This window comes from Peromyscus californicus, unplaced genomic scaffold, assembly GCF_007827085.1.
Source record: "Peromyscus californicus insignis strain IS unplaced genomic scaffold, ASM782708v3 Scaffold_17__1_contigs__length_78620276, whole genome shotgun sequence".
NCBI lineage: Eukaryota > Metazoa > Chordata > Mammalia > Rodentia > Cricetidae > Peromyscus > Peromyscus californicus.
The window spans coordinates 2,532,185-2,547,930 of record NW_026294469.1 but is presented as its reverse complement, the minus strand read 5'-3'; the positions used below and the strand labels follow the sequence as shown (position 1 = coordinate 2,547,930).

At 42.1% G+C, this 15,746-nt stretch overlaps 1 protein-coding gene across 4 annotated transcripts in view; it reads right to left on the bottom strand.

The window, feature by feature from the left end:
- The window catches only part of Rbbp8 (RB binding protein 8, endonuclease), a 76,879-nt gene extending 64,072 nt beyond the window's left edge, over positions 1 to 12,807 (bottom strand). For 2 of the 4 annotated variants that reach the window (XM_052741526.1, XM_052741530.1), the window contains exons 1-2: positions 12,656 to 12,807; positions 7,882 to 8,086 (exon numbers count right to left, since the gene is read on the bottom strand). In XM_052741526.1, the coding sequence (XP_052597486.1) occupies positions 7,882 to 7,990 (109 nt within the window). In that variant the 5' untranslated portion in view covers positions 7,991 to 8,086; positions 12,656 to 12,807. Of the gene's footprint in view, positions 1 to 7,881; positions 8,087 to 12,017; positions 12,328 to 12,655 lie in introns of those variants that run through there. The other 2 variants (XM_052741529.1, XM_052741527.1) reach the window with 2 other exon arrangements.
- Between the last annotated feature and the right edge of the window lie 2,939 nt (positions 12,808 to 15,746).

Below are 15,746 nucleotides of genomic sequence, written 5' to 3'. Positions count from 1 at the left end.
AACCATACTTTTCTAGTATAGTCTTTGGCAAACAACTTAGCAATATATCCAAAGCTGTTCTCAATAGTATCTGATTTCTTGGGTTCTAATCTATGTAGAAATTCCTAATCAAAAATATTCAAACCAGGCAGTGGTGGCGCATGCCTTTAATCCCAGCACTCAGGAGGCAGAGGCAGGCAGATCTCTGTGAGTTCAAGGCCAGCCTGGTCTACAGAGCGACATCCAGGTCAGGCACCAAAACTACACAGAGAAGCCCTGTCTCGAAAAAAACCAAAAAAGTCAAACTAGCTGAGTTTTTCTAGATGAATATGGCTTTTCTCTCTCTCCTCTGCGAATCTGATTAACATAGACGAGCAAAGGGACTTTCTGTTTACTTTGATTCCAAATTAACTATTCTGTAATTTCTTCAACTACAAAGATTATACTTTAAAAATAAAATGCCTAGAAATTGTTAATATTCTCTAAGAACTTCCTTTCCTTTCTTTTTTGAAAAGTTTGGTTTCCCAGACTAGAGAAATGGCTCAGGCTGCTCTTCAGAGGACCAGGGTTTGATTCCCAGCCCCACATGGCGGCTACAACCACTGTAACTCCAGCTCCAGGGGATCTGACGCTGTCTTCTGACCACATGGGCAACAGGCATGCAAACAACACATCTGCATACATGCAGGCAAAACACTCATACATGCAAAGTAAATCTTAGAAAAAATTGAAGTTTTGGGGGGTTAGAGAGATGGCTCAGTGTTTAAGAGCCACTGGCTGCTCTACCAGAGAATCCACGTTCCATTCCAAGCAACCACATGGCTGTTCCTAACTGCCCATAATGCCAGTCTTAGGGGATTTGATATACTCTTCTAGTTTCTAAGGGCAGCACACACAATATACATTAAGGCAAAACAATCATATCCATAAAGATAAAATGCACATAATAAAACTTAAAACAAATCAGCGTCTCTCTATATTGTTCAGGCTGGCTTCAAACTCACTAGGTAGCCCAGCCTGGTCTCAAACTCACAATCCTCCTATCTCAGCCCACTAAATGCTGAGAATTTAAGTGTGTGCCACCATGTCCAGCTAAGATTATCGTGTATCAGACAAAATTAGTCCTGAAGAAATAGTTATTAGTGGAATGATTTCTGATTAATAAAAGACTATTTACTACCTGCTTTTGATAGTTTATAGACACTAGTAAGCTACATACTTCTAGCAACATGAGGTGTCTAGAAACACTAACGCATTTACTTCCAAGAACAGGCTTCTTCATAGTATCTGTAATTACTACAATCTTAGACAACATACTCTAGATAAGGGAGAATTTTTTAAAAAAATATCCTCATATGTCTTAATCATTGTCAAGACAGACACTGATGGGGAAGTCTGTCTACTCTCCTTATTGTCCCCAGTGATGCCAGGAAATCCAAATAAGCAAAATGAAGGTTCTGAAGAATTTGGGGGGTAGTGTTACAGTTTCACTCTCTCAAGTTTGGCCTCTAGGAAATGGTTAACTAATATGACACATTTTACCCTTGGCTCTACAACCTATTATTCAGTTAAATAAAGTATTATTAATAAGGGAGTGTAAAAAGTCATAGACATTACAGTAGCTTTGACTATAGTAGCTACACATAAGAAACAATCAAATGCTCTTCAACTTAAGTAACATCTAACAACAATTAAAAGTCTACTTCAGAGACAGAGAGAATAGCAAGTTTGAGGCCACCTTATGCCGTACAGCAAGTCTCTCTCTTAAGCAATTAACTATTGATACATGCACAATTTGGATAGATCTCAAAGGGCATTGTGTTGAATAAAATTCACCAATTTCAAAAAGTTATTTTTTTATGACTCTACTTATGTAACATTCTTGAAATGAAAGAAGTTAGAGATGAAGAATAGAGCATCAATAGCAAGAAACTGGAGAGGAAGGATGGGATGAAGAGGGTAAGCGGCATAGAATCTATACATTACTAAACTGTACAGAACTAAACACACAAGTCTAGGTTTCACACATACACAAGTGTACATACAGAATTTGTGTGAGCTGAATAAGGCTAGTAAATTATATCAATAAAAATTTCTTAGTTGTGATAATATATAATATATAAAAAGTATAACCAGGTATGGTGGCTCACACCCATAATCCCAGCATTAGGAGGTTGAGGCTAGAGGACTGCCATGAGTCTAAAGCCAACCTAGGCTTTCCTATCTCAAAAACAAGCCAACAAAACTATACAATATACTACCAGTGGGAAAACCTGGAAAAGGTATACAGGATCTCTGCACTCTTTCTTATAGTTACATGTGATTTAAAATAATGAGAAAAATGTGATTTGCTTTTAAAAGATTTGCAAAACAATAAAAAGGAAACCTTGTATTATAACTGGTAAAAGTAAACTGCTGTGCTTTTAATTAACATAGTAATAATAACAATCCTTCACAGCTGCCAAGTTCCTAACCCGAGTAGTTTCTTTCTCTCGGGTAATGATGACAAACTCAAGAGACCTTGAAAGTACTCCGCAAAGCATCATTCTTGCAGAAATAAGAACTTATGCCCCACTAGAATAAAGACTAGAGTCAGCATTTTTTGTCTCTTCTTCCCAAAATGTGGGGATTTTTACTTGCTGACAGATTTTCTTGTTTTTAATTTGGCTGACTTCTAAAACTCAGGTCTACTTTTGCAAATGAAAAGTAGCCAAAGATGAAATGGATTCCTGCCATGAAACAAAGATTCTTTATTTTTTAGAAAAGAAACAATGAAATGGAAAATCCACATAAACTTCAAAAGAAAATTCTTGGGAAATATGGAAAGACTACTCTTTTATCCTGTAAGCATTCAACACCTGTGAGCATCTGTTCTGTCATGTAGATCAGCTCAGAACAGGTTTATGTGTGTGTGTGTGTGTGTGTGTGTGTGTGTGTGTGTGTGTGTGCATTCAAATTTTAGCATTCGCTATTCATCAAGTCATTAGCTGTCTACAATTAGAACCCCTATAAAGTGTGCTTTAATCCTGCTCCACACCCATCGGAAGGAATGAGGCCATACAACAATGCAGCTCCTGTATGAACAGGTACACAGTATTTGGGATCTTAACACTAGCAACCCGAGAACCTACTGAGGAAACAGTGTTCAAAAGACTAAGCACTAGGTTGTCAATTAATCATACACCTATTCATTCTATGAATTTCGGAGGAAATCAAACAATCAAGGGCAAGCGTGTGTTGTTACATTACACCAAACAAGTTTAAGAGTTCATAAATGAGGCAAGAGTTCAATTTGTGATGTATAAACAAAAATCAATGCTATTAATTCTTGTTTTAACTTTTTTTTTTTTTTTTTTTTGGTTTTTCAAGACAGGGTTTCTCTGTGTAGCTTTGCGCCTTTTCCTGGAACTCACTTGGTAGCCCAGGCTGGCCTCGAACTCACAGAGATCCGCCTGGCTCTGCCTCCCGAGTGCTGGGATTAAAGGCGTGCGCCACCACCGCCCGGCTTTGTTTTAACTTTTTTTTTTTTTTTTTTTCCGAGACAGGGTTTCTCTGTGTAGCTTTGCGCCTTTCCTGGGACTCACTTGGTAGCCCAGGCTGGCCTCGAACTCACAGAGATCCGCCTGGCTCTGCCTCCCGAGTGCTGGGATTAAGGCGTGCGCCACCACCGCCCGGCTGTTTTAACTTTTTATCCAGATAAAAACCACATACAATGCCTACTGTCACTTTAGTTGCTTATGTTTTTTAAACAGAAATGATTAAACTAGTACCACTTTTCTTGACAAATAACAGCGTCACCTATAGATCAAATAATTTGATTTACCAAAAAATCCTATTTCTCTAACTATACAATAAATTATTTCTATTCTAAACTAAAAACTTCTATTTATGAAATCAGCTATACTTAATGTATGTGTACTTTGCTTAATATTTAATTATCTCAAAACAGATAAACTAATCATTGTGAATTTCACTGAATTTATAGTAGTTATGAATGCAAACAATAAACTAATATGTGACAGCTAGTTAGAGAGCTCTTAATGAATAGGCCTTGGTACTATGAACCAACACTGTGGATTCTGTAGTCTTAATGTAAATGTTTTGTGTAATGCTGATGAAACATTTGAGAGTAAGCAGAACAAGAAACTGGGAACAATCAAAACCACTCAATGTGCAGTTGTACTGCCATGTTAGAGCCTACAACCTGTTCCATTTCTTTAAATCAGCTGCAATTTTGTCCCCCAAACTGCCTAGTTTTTTATGAAAATGGTCCAGACTTATGAAATACAGAAATTATATCAACTGAGATGTGATAGCAGAAGCTAGTGTGGACAGTGAACACTATAAAATGGTATGAAAAACAAATATTCTAAATTCTACTTTATTACCTATGCTTTTAATAATAAACCCGATGCTAAGTTTAAAAAAAAATCCTACCAAATATACTCTTAGGACTTTTGAAATTTAAAGAATTCTGAAACTCCTATTAAAACACGAAAATTCTATTAAAACCTGTTATTCTGAATTCAAAGCATAAAGTTGTCTATTCTCAATGACAATTAGACACTAGAATGAACAATGAAGGATACAGTCATGGTAAAAAGATTAAAAACTTAGTGACAAATGTCACCAGAATCACCTCAGCAAACAGTGTACCTTGCAAACTGCTGGTTTTCAACATAAATGGGAGACCATTTATACTTAGTTTTAAAAGAAATGCATGTAGCTTACTCTATTATGATCAGTGCACCCAGTTTTGTATACGGCATATCATCAATATTGCTTTATTATGTTCTGGTCAAATGGAGCAAACAAGAAACCCCAAATGCATACACAGCAGGGTAAACAGATGCACCTTATTTCTTATGGACAGATTTCCTTGGCTGTCTATGTAAAAATTATACATCTCAAGTACATCTACTCTTCCTAGTGTTTCTCCTTTGTCTTTTACTGACATGAAGCTTTAAAAAGTAATGAGTCAATTTTGATTCCTATATATACTTCAGAACCTGCGATGTCCAGACACGTCTATGTTTGATGTCCTGCAAACAGCTTCTTGTATTGGTTTTTCTAAGTAGATCCCCCACCTTCTTTTTAAAAAGTAAGCACCCCCTAGGCAGGTCTTTGATGTTATTACATAGTCATAGGATCCAATTTTATATGGAACTATGTGAAGCACACTGACAAAGGACAAATAATTAAAAAAGCCCTCTTTCATTTGGGAAATTTCCAGTAACCCAAACTGAATTTTTAAGTAACATCAGTGTTTACCATGCTAAGCATGGTGATCCCATCATGCCTGTGATCCCAAGACTAGGAAGCTGAGGCAGGAAGACCTTGAGTCTGAGGCCTGCCTGGGTTACACAGCAATTTCTAGACCAGTTGGGCTCCATAGTGAAACTCTGTCTTAAATGAACAAACAAAACCACACCTTCAAGAATCCATAAGCAGGAAACAAGCCTGCTTCTTCTTATCCCCTACCCTCTTAATGCTTTTTATAGTACACTAATGTTTCTGGGACCATGAAGCCTATTAAAGAACAGCAATAAGGACCACACAACATAATTATCTACTATAAACAAAGGTGAATGATCTACTATGTAGTATTTGTCAAATTTAAGAACAAATATGTCGCTTTGCTCAAGGAATATATTATTTTCTTAATGCTACTTCATCATAAAATAGAGATCTCCTGAAGACCCTGTTTACAGAAGAACAAAAAGAAGAAACCTGCCAAAATGTATTCCCTGTTAAATAAGACAAAAAGTAAAACTTTCAATGGTATGTTAGTCAACTTTCTATCACTATAATAAAACACTTGGCCAGGTGGTGGTGGTGCACACCTTTAATCCCAGCACTCAGGAGGCAGAGGCAGGTGGATCTCTGAGTTTGAGGCCAGCCTGGTCTACAGAGCAAGTATCATCAGGACAAGTAGGGTGACATAGAAACCTTGTCTTGAAAAAACAAAACAAAACACTTGAAATTAGAAAGAGCAAAGATTAGACTGGCAAGATGGATCAACAAGTATAGGTTCTTGTTGCCAAGTCTCATGATCAGGGTTCGATCCCTTGAATTCACATGGGGGAAGGAGAGAATCATCTCCCAAACATGTCCTCTGACCTCAACTAATCTGTCTGCCTTATACGTAAATATCTCCAAGACAGGATAGGAAAAAGGCAGACCACTGCAGTGGCATGGCTGTGTACCTGTAAAACCGGCACTTCAGGAAGCAGAGGCAGGAGGAGCAGGAATTCAGTCACCCTCAAATATACAGCAAGGTCAATATCAGCTGCTCTAACTGCCCACCCCCACATAAACCAACAACCTCAGAAAATAATTAACGAAGTATATAAATAAATCACAAAGAGATACAAACTAACTTTAAACAGCCCTTGGGACATAGAGGCAGGAGGATCAGTTCAAGTACATCATCATACACTATTTCATCTATTTGATACAATATGAAAATAAAATGTGGCCCAGTGTGACACACAGTTCACTTCCTGTTGCCTGCGGTTCAAGATGTAGAACTCAGCTCCTTCTCCAAAGGAACTGCCATGATGATAGTGGGCTAAACCTCTGAACTATAAGCCACCACAATTAAATGTTTTCCTTTATCAGAAAAAAAATAAAATAAAATGCTTAGGAGACAAAGGACTAATACATTAAAAATCATAAAATCTTTCTGAAAAAAGCATTATAGAAGGCACTAATACATGCCAAAATGTTTCATGTTCATGGTCGGCCTGGGCAATATAAGGGAATTTGGGCCAGATCCTGTCTTTAAGAAAAGAACAGGGGAACCTGGCAGTGGTGGCGAACACCTTTGATCACAGCACTTGGGAGGCAGAGGTAGGAGGATCTCCGAGTTCAAGGCTCAGAAAGTTCAACTCACAGAGTGAGTTCCAGGACAGGCAGGGCTACAAGAGAAACCCTGTCTTGAACTCCCCATACCCCCAAAAGAGCTAATCCTAAAAATAAAGCTGGTGAGACTCTCCTCAGCATGTACATACCGCTAACCTGAACACATCTGCTTTCCTAGCATTATATCTTACCTACAAGCCTAACAGACGCCCATCACATTACCACTTAGAAATATTTCCAGCTGTCTATAATTCTCTGGGGGGAAAAAAAATCAAGCTCTTATATGCAATTTTTCTAGAGTCTTCCTCACCCTCCTACCACTTGTATTGCCTGGATGTACCCAACTGTAAAGCCTGATCTTCCCATCACTTCTGTACATGAGTTTCAGTCACAGACAACTCCTGAAAGGCTTGTCAGATTACTTAAATGGCACTTTTACATCTAGAGATAACCCTGCAAATAATGATAGAAAAAAGATAAAAGGATATGCAACAGTGGAGATCACAAAGCCATCAGGAAGATGAAATTAGAATTCAAATCTAAGCCTTCAGTCAATACATTCTGCTTTTAGTACCTTAAAGCATATTTCCATGAGAAGTTATATACAAACTGTTCTGGGGGCTGGAGAGATGACTGAGCAATTAAGAGCATTTATGGCTCTTACAGAGAACCAAGGTTCAGTTCCCAGCACCCACATTGTGGCTCACTGCCTATAACTCTAGTTCCATGGGAATCTGATATCCTCTTTTGACCTCCATGGGTTCCTGAGCACATATTGTACATATATACTCATGCAGGCTCACACACATACATATAAATTTCAAAAATAGTAAAACAAAACAAAACTATAGTCTGCAATGGCTGTAGTTACACAAAGTAACTACAACATCAATAACACAAATCATAAAGCATTACAACAGTAAATGCCCTTTAAAGGTGGATCATTTGCCCCTAAGATTAATTCTATCTAAAAATACATAAAATAATCAAAGCTAGTTCCTACTACTATAGTCTCAAGCACTCAAGAAAAGACTGTACCTTGTACTTCCTTATCATGATATTCTTTTAGTTTTGTCCAGAGTTCCTTGAAGTCACTGGACACATCTGCAGAGTTGGGGCTTCCACAGCTGCTTCCTGAAATGCTCATCTTCTTACCAGGCTTTACACTTCCGTTTGCTGATGTTTCCTGGCCTTTCTTGTTGCCTTACATAGGTGTGAAGTTGTCTTTAGATTACTGAAATGCCTGAAATGACAAATTGCAACGGGTCATATTTTGCATTTCCATTTATGTAATTTGAAATCAGGATGAAATCGGAAGCCCAGCTGTTTTCAAGTTTTCGTTATCTATTTACAAGCAATCTTTCAGAGAACTTGACAGAAGTTGGGTAAGAGTGAGGAAAGAAGGTAATGGTAGGAGCAGGGTGTGGTTGGGAGACAGAGGCAGGTGGAGCTCTGAGTTCAAAGCCAGCCATCTACTTAGTGAGTTCCAGGAAGAGCCAGGGCTACATAGTGAGAGAAAACCATGGTTTCAGTTACCTGGCCTTCATATAGGCCAATCTCCAGGCAGATTTTCAGTTTCTCCATCTAAGAAGGAGTAATTACCTAAATTATGCTGAAGTTAAAAGGACTCTAACAATATCGAAAGGTTTATAATCATTCACAGTCAGTATTCATTTACCCTTATAAAACTTACTGGCCAGCTGTGCTGGCTTATGTCTATAATCCCAGTACTCCAGAGGTGCAGGCTTCCCAAAGTCAAGGTCAGCCTGGGCTATATAACAAGATCCTATCTTTAAAAGAGAGAGTGGAGAGAGAGAAAGGGAGGGAGGGAGGGAGGGAGGGAGGGAGGGAAGAGAGTGGGGGCCTGCAAGACGGATCAGCAGGTAAAAACACCAACAAGCCTGACAGTTTGATTCCCTGGAAGGGGACAGAGGGGAAGAACTGACTCCAACAAGATGGCTTCTGACCTCCACATGTGCACTGTGGTATGGGCATATATGTTCACTCACAAGGTAAATAAATAAATGTAGTAGTGATAAATATGCAAGGAATGAAAATGTAGATTAGAAAAGGAGTGCTTGGTGAGCACATGCAAGGCCCTGGGTTCAATCCCTAGCACTGAAAAAAAAAAAAATCATTGCTTTAATTTTTGGAGAGCTGTGCAGTGCAACCCTATACTGAACCAGATACTAGAAAACATTCTGTAATATTCCCGATTTTACAACCATTTACATACACACACGTTATAAAACCAGGCAGATGGTTGAATATTAAAGCACGGAAGGATCTATGTATATTTCTGAGAACAAGTCAGTAAGATACACATACAACAAAGCTCTAAGAATACTCTTTCTATTTAGAGGTACAAAGCTATAGGGTAAAGGTACTTTGTGATTCTTTCCTAGTAACGATTAATGATTACGACTCATGTAGCCCCTAAAAAGAAGTAACAGACTATTAAGAAACTGAAGTGGTTTAATACATTATTTTAAACTGGGTTCTTACTTGAAACCATTAATTAGCTACCATTACAAAAGGAACCTGTTGGGCAGTGACTCATGCCTGAATCTCAGCACTGGGGAGGCCGAGGGAGAAGAGCTACAAGTTCCAGGCCGACCTAGGCTAGCACAGCAAGACCTTCTCAAGAAAAATGATGGAAGGAGGCAGAGGAGGAAGGAGGGGGAAGGAGGGAGCAGGACACATAAGGTGTCTGGAGATGTGGCTCAGTTGATAAAGTGTGTATCTAGCATTCACAAGGCTCTGGGTTCTATTCCCAGCACCCATAAATTGAACCTAGTAGTCAATGCACTTAGATGAAGGCAGGAGGATCAGGAGTTCGAGGCCATCCTCTCCTCTTCAGCGACACAGAGTTTGAAGCTAGCCTGGGATGCATAGACTCTGTACAAAAACAACTTCTGGGCTAGAGAAATGGCTCAGTGTTTAAAAAGCACTGGCTCCTTTTTCAGAGACCCTCAAGTTCAAGCCCTAGCACCCACATAACAGCTTACAACCTTCTGCAACTTCAGGTCTAGCAGATCTGACACCCTCTTCTAGCCTCCATGGACGCCAGGCATAGATGTGGTACATACAGTTAGGCAAAACAAAAACTAAAACTTTCAAAGGAGCAATAATGCATTCAACCTGACAACACTGCATAATGACATGTGTGTATGAAGAAACCCATTACTCTGGCCAGATGTGGCTCATATCTTTAATCCCAGCACTCAGGAGGCAGAGGTGGGCAGATCTCTTGAGTTCCAAGACAGCCTGGTCTACAAATTAAGTTCCAGGCCAGCCAGGGCTACATAGAGAAACTTTGTCTTAAAAAACAAAAACTAAAACTAAACAAAACAAAAAAGAAACCCATTACTTTGTATTCTAACCTAAAATTAAAAAAGAATAGACTCTGAGTTTGAGGCCAGCCTGGTCTACAGATCGAGTTCCAGGATAGCCAAAGCTACACTGAGAAACCCTGTCTTGAAAAAAACAAAAACAGGGGCTGGAGAGATGGCTCAGAGGTTGAGAGCACTGACTGCTCTTCCAGAGGACCTGAGTTCAATTCCCAGCAACCACATGGTGGCTCACAACCATCTGTAATGAGATCTGGTGCCCTCTTCTGACCTGCAGGGACACATGCAGGCAGAACACTGTATACATAATAAATAAATAAATATTTAAAAAAAAAGAAAAACACAAAAACAAAACAAAAAGAATGTATGCAACCACTTGGTTACCTATATAGCACTACAGAAATAATATACATATTTACTAAGTGTTACAAAAATTGCAATCAGGCTTTCTAAAAAAATCAGAAAAAGATGAACATACATAGATTTCAAATAATCTTATTAATTTTCTTGGGTGCACTAAGTTATTGTTAAATCTCTTGCATGCAACAGTGATGTGACCACTTAAAACTTTTTAAAATTTTGTATTTCTTATGGTGCTGGGAAAGAATCCAGGGCTTTAGGCATGCTGGGGAGAATTCTAGCACTGAGATACATTTCCAGCCCCATTTTCCTTTTTCCATTAAAAGGCTGTGTCTGTTACAGGAATATTATGAGATAAACTAACATTCTCTAGAATTGGCTTGAAAATGGGTGTGGTGGAGAGATGAAACAAGAACAGCTTACTTTGGCAATCACTGAAGCTGAGTGGTGGCTGTGTATGTGAGGGGTTAATAATGCTAATGTCTCTCGTGAATATTCATTTCATATTAATTTTTTTTTTTGTTTTTTTGTTTTTTTGTTTTTTGGTTTTTCGAGACAGGGTTTCTCTGTGTAGCTTTGCGCCTCTCCTGGAACTCACTTGGTAGCCCAGGCTGGCCTCGAACTCACAGAGATCCGCCTGGCTCTGCCTCCCGAGTGCTGGGATTAAAGGCGTGCGCCACCACCGCCCGGCTCATTTCATATTAATTTTTAAAAGTGAGATGAAGAGCATTAATATAGTTCTGCTTGACAAGCCTGTGTGTAACTACTTAGCCATAAAAGATACATTATGGCCAATAAGAGACTGCACTTAGCTATGTACAGTAGTACATGAGTTATAATTTTACTAGTAATTTTAGGGAATTATCAGAACTCTACAAAGAGGTATAATTATCAACTCCAATAGAGATAGGACTTGGCTATTTCAGGGCTAGGATTTGAGCCCAAAACTATATTTCTCTGTAGCAAGAAATAAAAGTATGGCGGGCGGTCTTGGCGCATATCTTTAATCCCGGCACTCAGGAAGCAGAGGCAGGCAGGCCACCCTGGTCTACAGAGCAAATTCTGAGAGCCAGGCCAGGGCTACTCAGAGAAACCCTGTTGAAAGAAAGAGAGGAAGGGAGGGAAGACAGGGCCGGGAGACGGGAAGGAAAGGAGGAATGAGGGAGGGGAGGGAGGGAGGGAGGACAGAAAGAAAAGAAGGAAAGAGAAAGAAAGGTTTAAAGATTTAATAACTTTAATGAAAAGCTTAAAAGTAAAATTAGCGTAAACTAAGTAAGTATCCTTTAGGCAAGGCCTCAATGAAGAGGTAGTTAAGCTAATCCAGGGCTTTTGTTGTTTTGAAACAGGGTCTACTTAGCCCTGGCTGACCGGCAACTCCCTACGTAGACCAGGCTGGCCTCGAACTCAGCGCTCGCGTCTGCGTGCGCTGCCACCAGGGCCGCTCAAGCTGTTTAAAACAGCTACCTAAAACACCGTCAGTACCAAGTTCGCAAATCTCGGCCCACAACATCCTTTCCGTCTACCGTGCTCGCCCAGCACTGGGGCGCCCATCTTCTTGCTCTGCACCGTTATCCGCCGCGCACCGCGCCCTTCTCTCTCTAACACTCCCGTCTCCCGGGCCCGGGACACAAAGGCGCGAGTGCCGGGCGGCGCCCGCCTCCCTCCGCACCGAAGACGCTCGGGACGACCGGGCTGTCACACCACACGAGGGGAACGCCCGGGGCACGCGACGTGCCTCTGCCGAGCAAGGCGCACACGCGCCGCGGCTCTCCCCCCGACCCGGTCTCCACCCGCCCCTCCCCAGACGCCCCTCGGCGTGCCCGCTCGCCCCGGGTCACACGCGAAAAGCGCGCGCGGCGCAGAGGGCGCATGCGCGGGGCGGGCTCAGCGCGGAGGGGCGCGCCTTCGGGGCGCGCGGGAGCCCGAAAGACAGCGGGGAGCGCAGCCCGGCGCGCGTCCTGCGAGCCGGCCCGGGCCAGCCTCCCCCGGCGGGCGCCTCACGCCTGCCGGCCGCCACAGCCCGCTTAGAGCGGCGGCTCCCGCCGGAAGTGGCCGCCCCGCGTGCGCACGCCGGGCGCGGGGAAGGAGCGCCCCGTACTCACAGCTCCGAGCCGTCCCTCCGAGCCCAAGGCAGGCAGCGGGGTCCTGCGGGGAGGCCCTGCCGCTCGCTGCTCCGCCTTTGTCGCCGGGCGGCCGAGCCCACGCCGGGACGGCCAGAGCCTCCCGGAGGCAGGCCGGAGGGCGCCCGGCCCCGCCCGGCCCCGAGCCCTGCGGCGTCACGTGACGTCACGCGGGAGTTCCCGCGGCGCCACGCCCCCTCGCCCCGGCGGCCGGGCGGCGGCGGAGCCGGCTGCAGGGCTGGCCGGGGCCGAGGGTGCTGCGGCGCTGGGCTGCCCGAGGGGCCCGCTCCGGCAGCGTCCGTGGAACTCTCCGGAAAACTGTCCAGGCGAAGTGTTGAGCACTTGACCGCGAGCCCGTGTGTCGGACGGAAGTTAGCCTTGACTGTCTGACTCCGGCACGGTCCGTGGCAGGCGTGCACGGATGGGGGGTGCACAGGCTCACTCTTGGTTTTCAGCCTTCATTGCCTAAGGTTTAGTGATGGCATCCGAGGGGACTGGGTGGGAACGCCACATTGCCAAACGATTCTGCCAAAGTTAAATGATGAGTTTCTGGCAAGTGCGAAGTGAGAAATTAGAAGTGTCTAGAATTAATTGTGAACAGGCTGTTAAAACATTTTTTGTGTGTTTTTGTTGTTGAAACGAATGTTGAGTGCCCCAGGCGGGCTTCAAACTCACTATGCATGATATTGAACTCCTGATTCTCCCGTTTCCATCTTCTGAGTACTGTCGTTATAATAATATAGTCTGGCAGCCTCCACATCAGGTCAGGTTTTTTGTTTTGTTTTTTTACTTTTAGGCAGTGCTGGGCATCCAACCCAGGGCTTTGTGCATGCTAGGTAAGCACCCTACCAACAGATCCACATTCCTAGCTTTTCACTAATTATTTTAAAATTAGGATTTCCTGTGGCTTGTTTTAAGATTCAAAGTCAGTAGGGGGAAGGACCAATTTGAATACAAACAGCAGATTCGACAGTGAAGCAAATAGATAGAATTACAGTCTCTTTTAAACCAGCCCAATAGTTTTCTGTGATACTTAGGTGTTCTAGAAAGTTGGGTAGTGCTGGACACGGTGACCAAGCCTGTAATCCCAGCCCAGAGAAGCAAAAGCAGCAGCAGTAAGCCTGGCCAGTTTGAGGCCAGCCTAGAAGGCAGTTTTCCACTCATCTCAGATCTGAATGGATAATACTTTATTCACTCATTGGGATTGCACATTCCAGGGTAATTTTGTCCTATCTTACCACGGCTATACAAACGTTGGAATCTTTTAAGGGGCTATTAGTATTCATTACTGTTACAGTTTTATTTTTTTTTAAAGATCTTATTTTATGTGTATGAGTGTTTGCCTGCATATATGTATGTATACCATGTGCGTGCCTGGTACCTGCAGAGGCCAGAAGAGGGCTTTGGATCCCCTGGACCTGGAGTTATAGATGGTTGTGAGCCACCATGTAGAAACTGGGAACAGAACCTGGTCCTCTGCAAAAGCAGCCAATGCTATTAACTGCTGAGTCGTCTCTCCAGCCCCCTATTTCCCCATTTGACAAGACTTAATCAAAGAATGAAAAATGGATTATATTTTCCCTCCAGCAAACACTACCACAAAGTTATATACCCAGTCCTATTATGCTATTTTTAGCACAACATATAGTTCCTAATTGTCAGAATGAAACATATAGTTTCTAATAGAAATAGGAGTATAGATGGTACACACCTAAAATCCCAGCCCTTCTGAGGTCAGGAGGCTGAAATAGGACAGTTGCTGTGAGCCTAACACCAGTCTAGACCACATAGCCAGACCTTTCCTAACCAAAACCAAAACGAAACACCTCTCTATGTATGTAATCCATTGATATAAATGAAAACATCTTTTCTCCCTTAAACATTTTATCAAATCTATCACCAAATGCTGTGTTGTACCTACAGAATCATCTAAATCCATCACTTTACTTTCATCATTGACTCCATAATCTACCATAATCTCTTATTTTGGTTTGTTGCTGAGACAGGTCACATGCAACCTAGGCTGGCCTTGGACTTGCTGTGTAGATAATGTTGGCCTTATGACGGTCCTACTTGTAATATCCAAATGAAACTCCAATTTACCAAACTCCAAAAGGCAGTTCAAATATCCATAGATGAGCTCAACCTGGAATATAGGAGGATTTCTGACAGGTAAAAGCCAACATTCCTCAGGAACTTGTGCAGCTGATTCCCCTCTACCAAAAGGAGTCATTTCCCTTACCGCTGGCAGAAGGGACTTATGACTACCTGTGGCACCTATTAGCCTATCAAAGCTCATGCTGGCCTCCAGGCTCCCTCAGTAAGTAAGCTGGTGTACATTTCAAAGTCCATGCTAGCATATTAACCCTTCTCACCTCCTCTTCCCTCACCTCCCTCCAGCTACTCATTCTCCTTATAACCCTGCTATTCTCACTATGTCCTCTCGATCTCTCACTTTCTCTTGCTCTGCCCCTGCTTCTCACTGTTTTCTATTCTCTCCTGTCTTGCAGATAGCCATGGCCTTGTCCAGTCTGCTGGCTGTGTTCAGTCTACTTCTGCTACTCTCTGCTCTGGACTCTTAGACATGCCTGTGGCTTTTCTCTCTCTCATATCTACAATAAAAACCTTCCCTTGGCCGTACCATGGAGCAGTTGTGTCATCAGTTTACACACTACCCACCTACAAAGTCATGGGATCACAGGCATGCACTAACTACCACAATCTCTTACCTAAACTACCAATTTATCTTCCATCCCACCTACCCTGTCAACTTATCTAGGCCTTTCTCTTCTCTGATATTTGGGGGAAATTGGGCATCTTTTTCCCATGGTGCATATATTTTCTGTTTATGTTACTAAACAATTTTTAAGATAGTCTAATTAGTAAGATGCAGAATTTGGAGACAGAACTGAGTTTGAATCCTGCTCTCACTATGACCTCTGTCACATTTTCCCTGCCTATAAAATGAGTATAGTTGTGCAAGCTTCTCAGGGTATAAGGATTAAATGAATCTATGAAAGCCAGTTAAGATAGTATTCACATTATATAATATATGCTCAATAAAAGCTAGCTA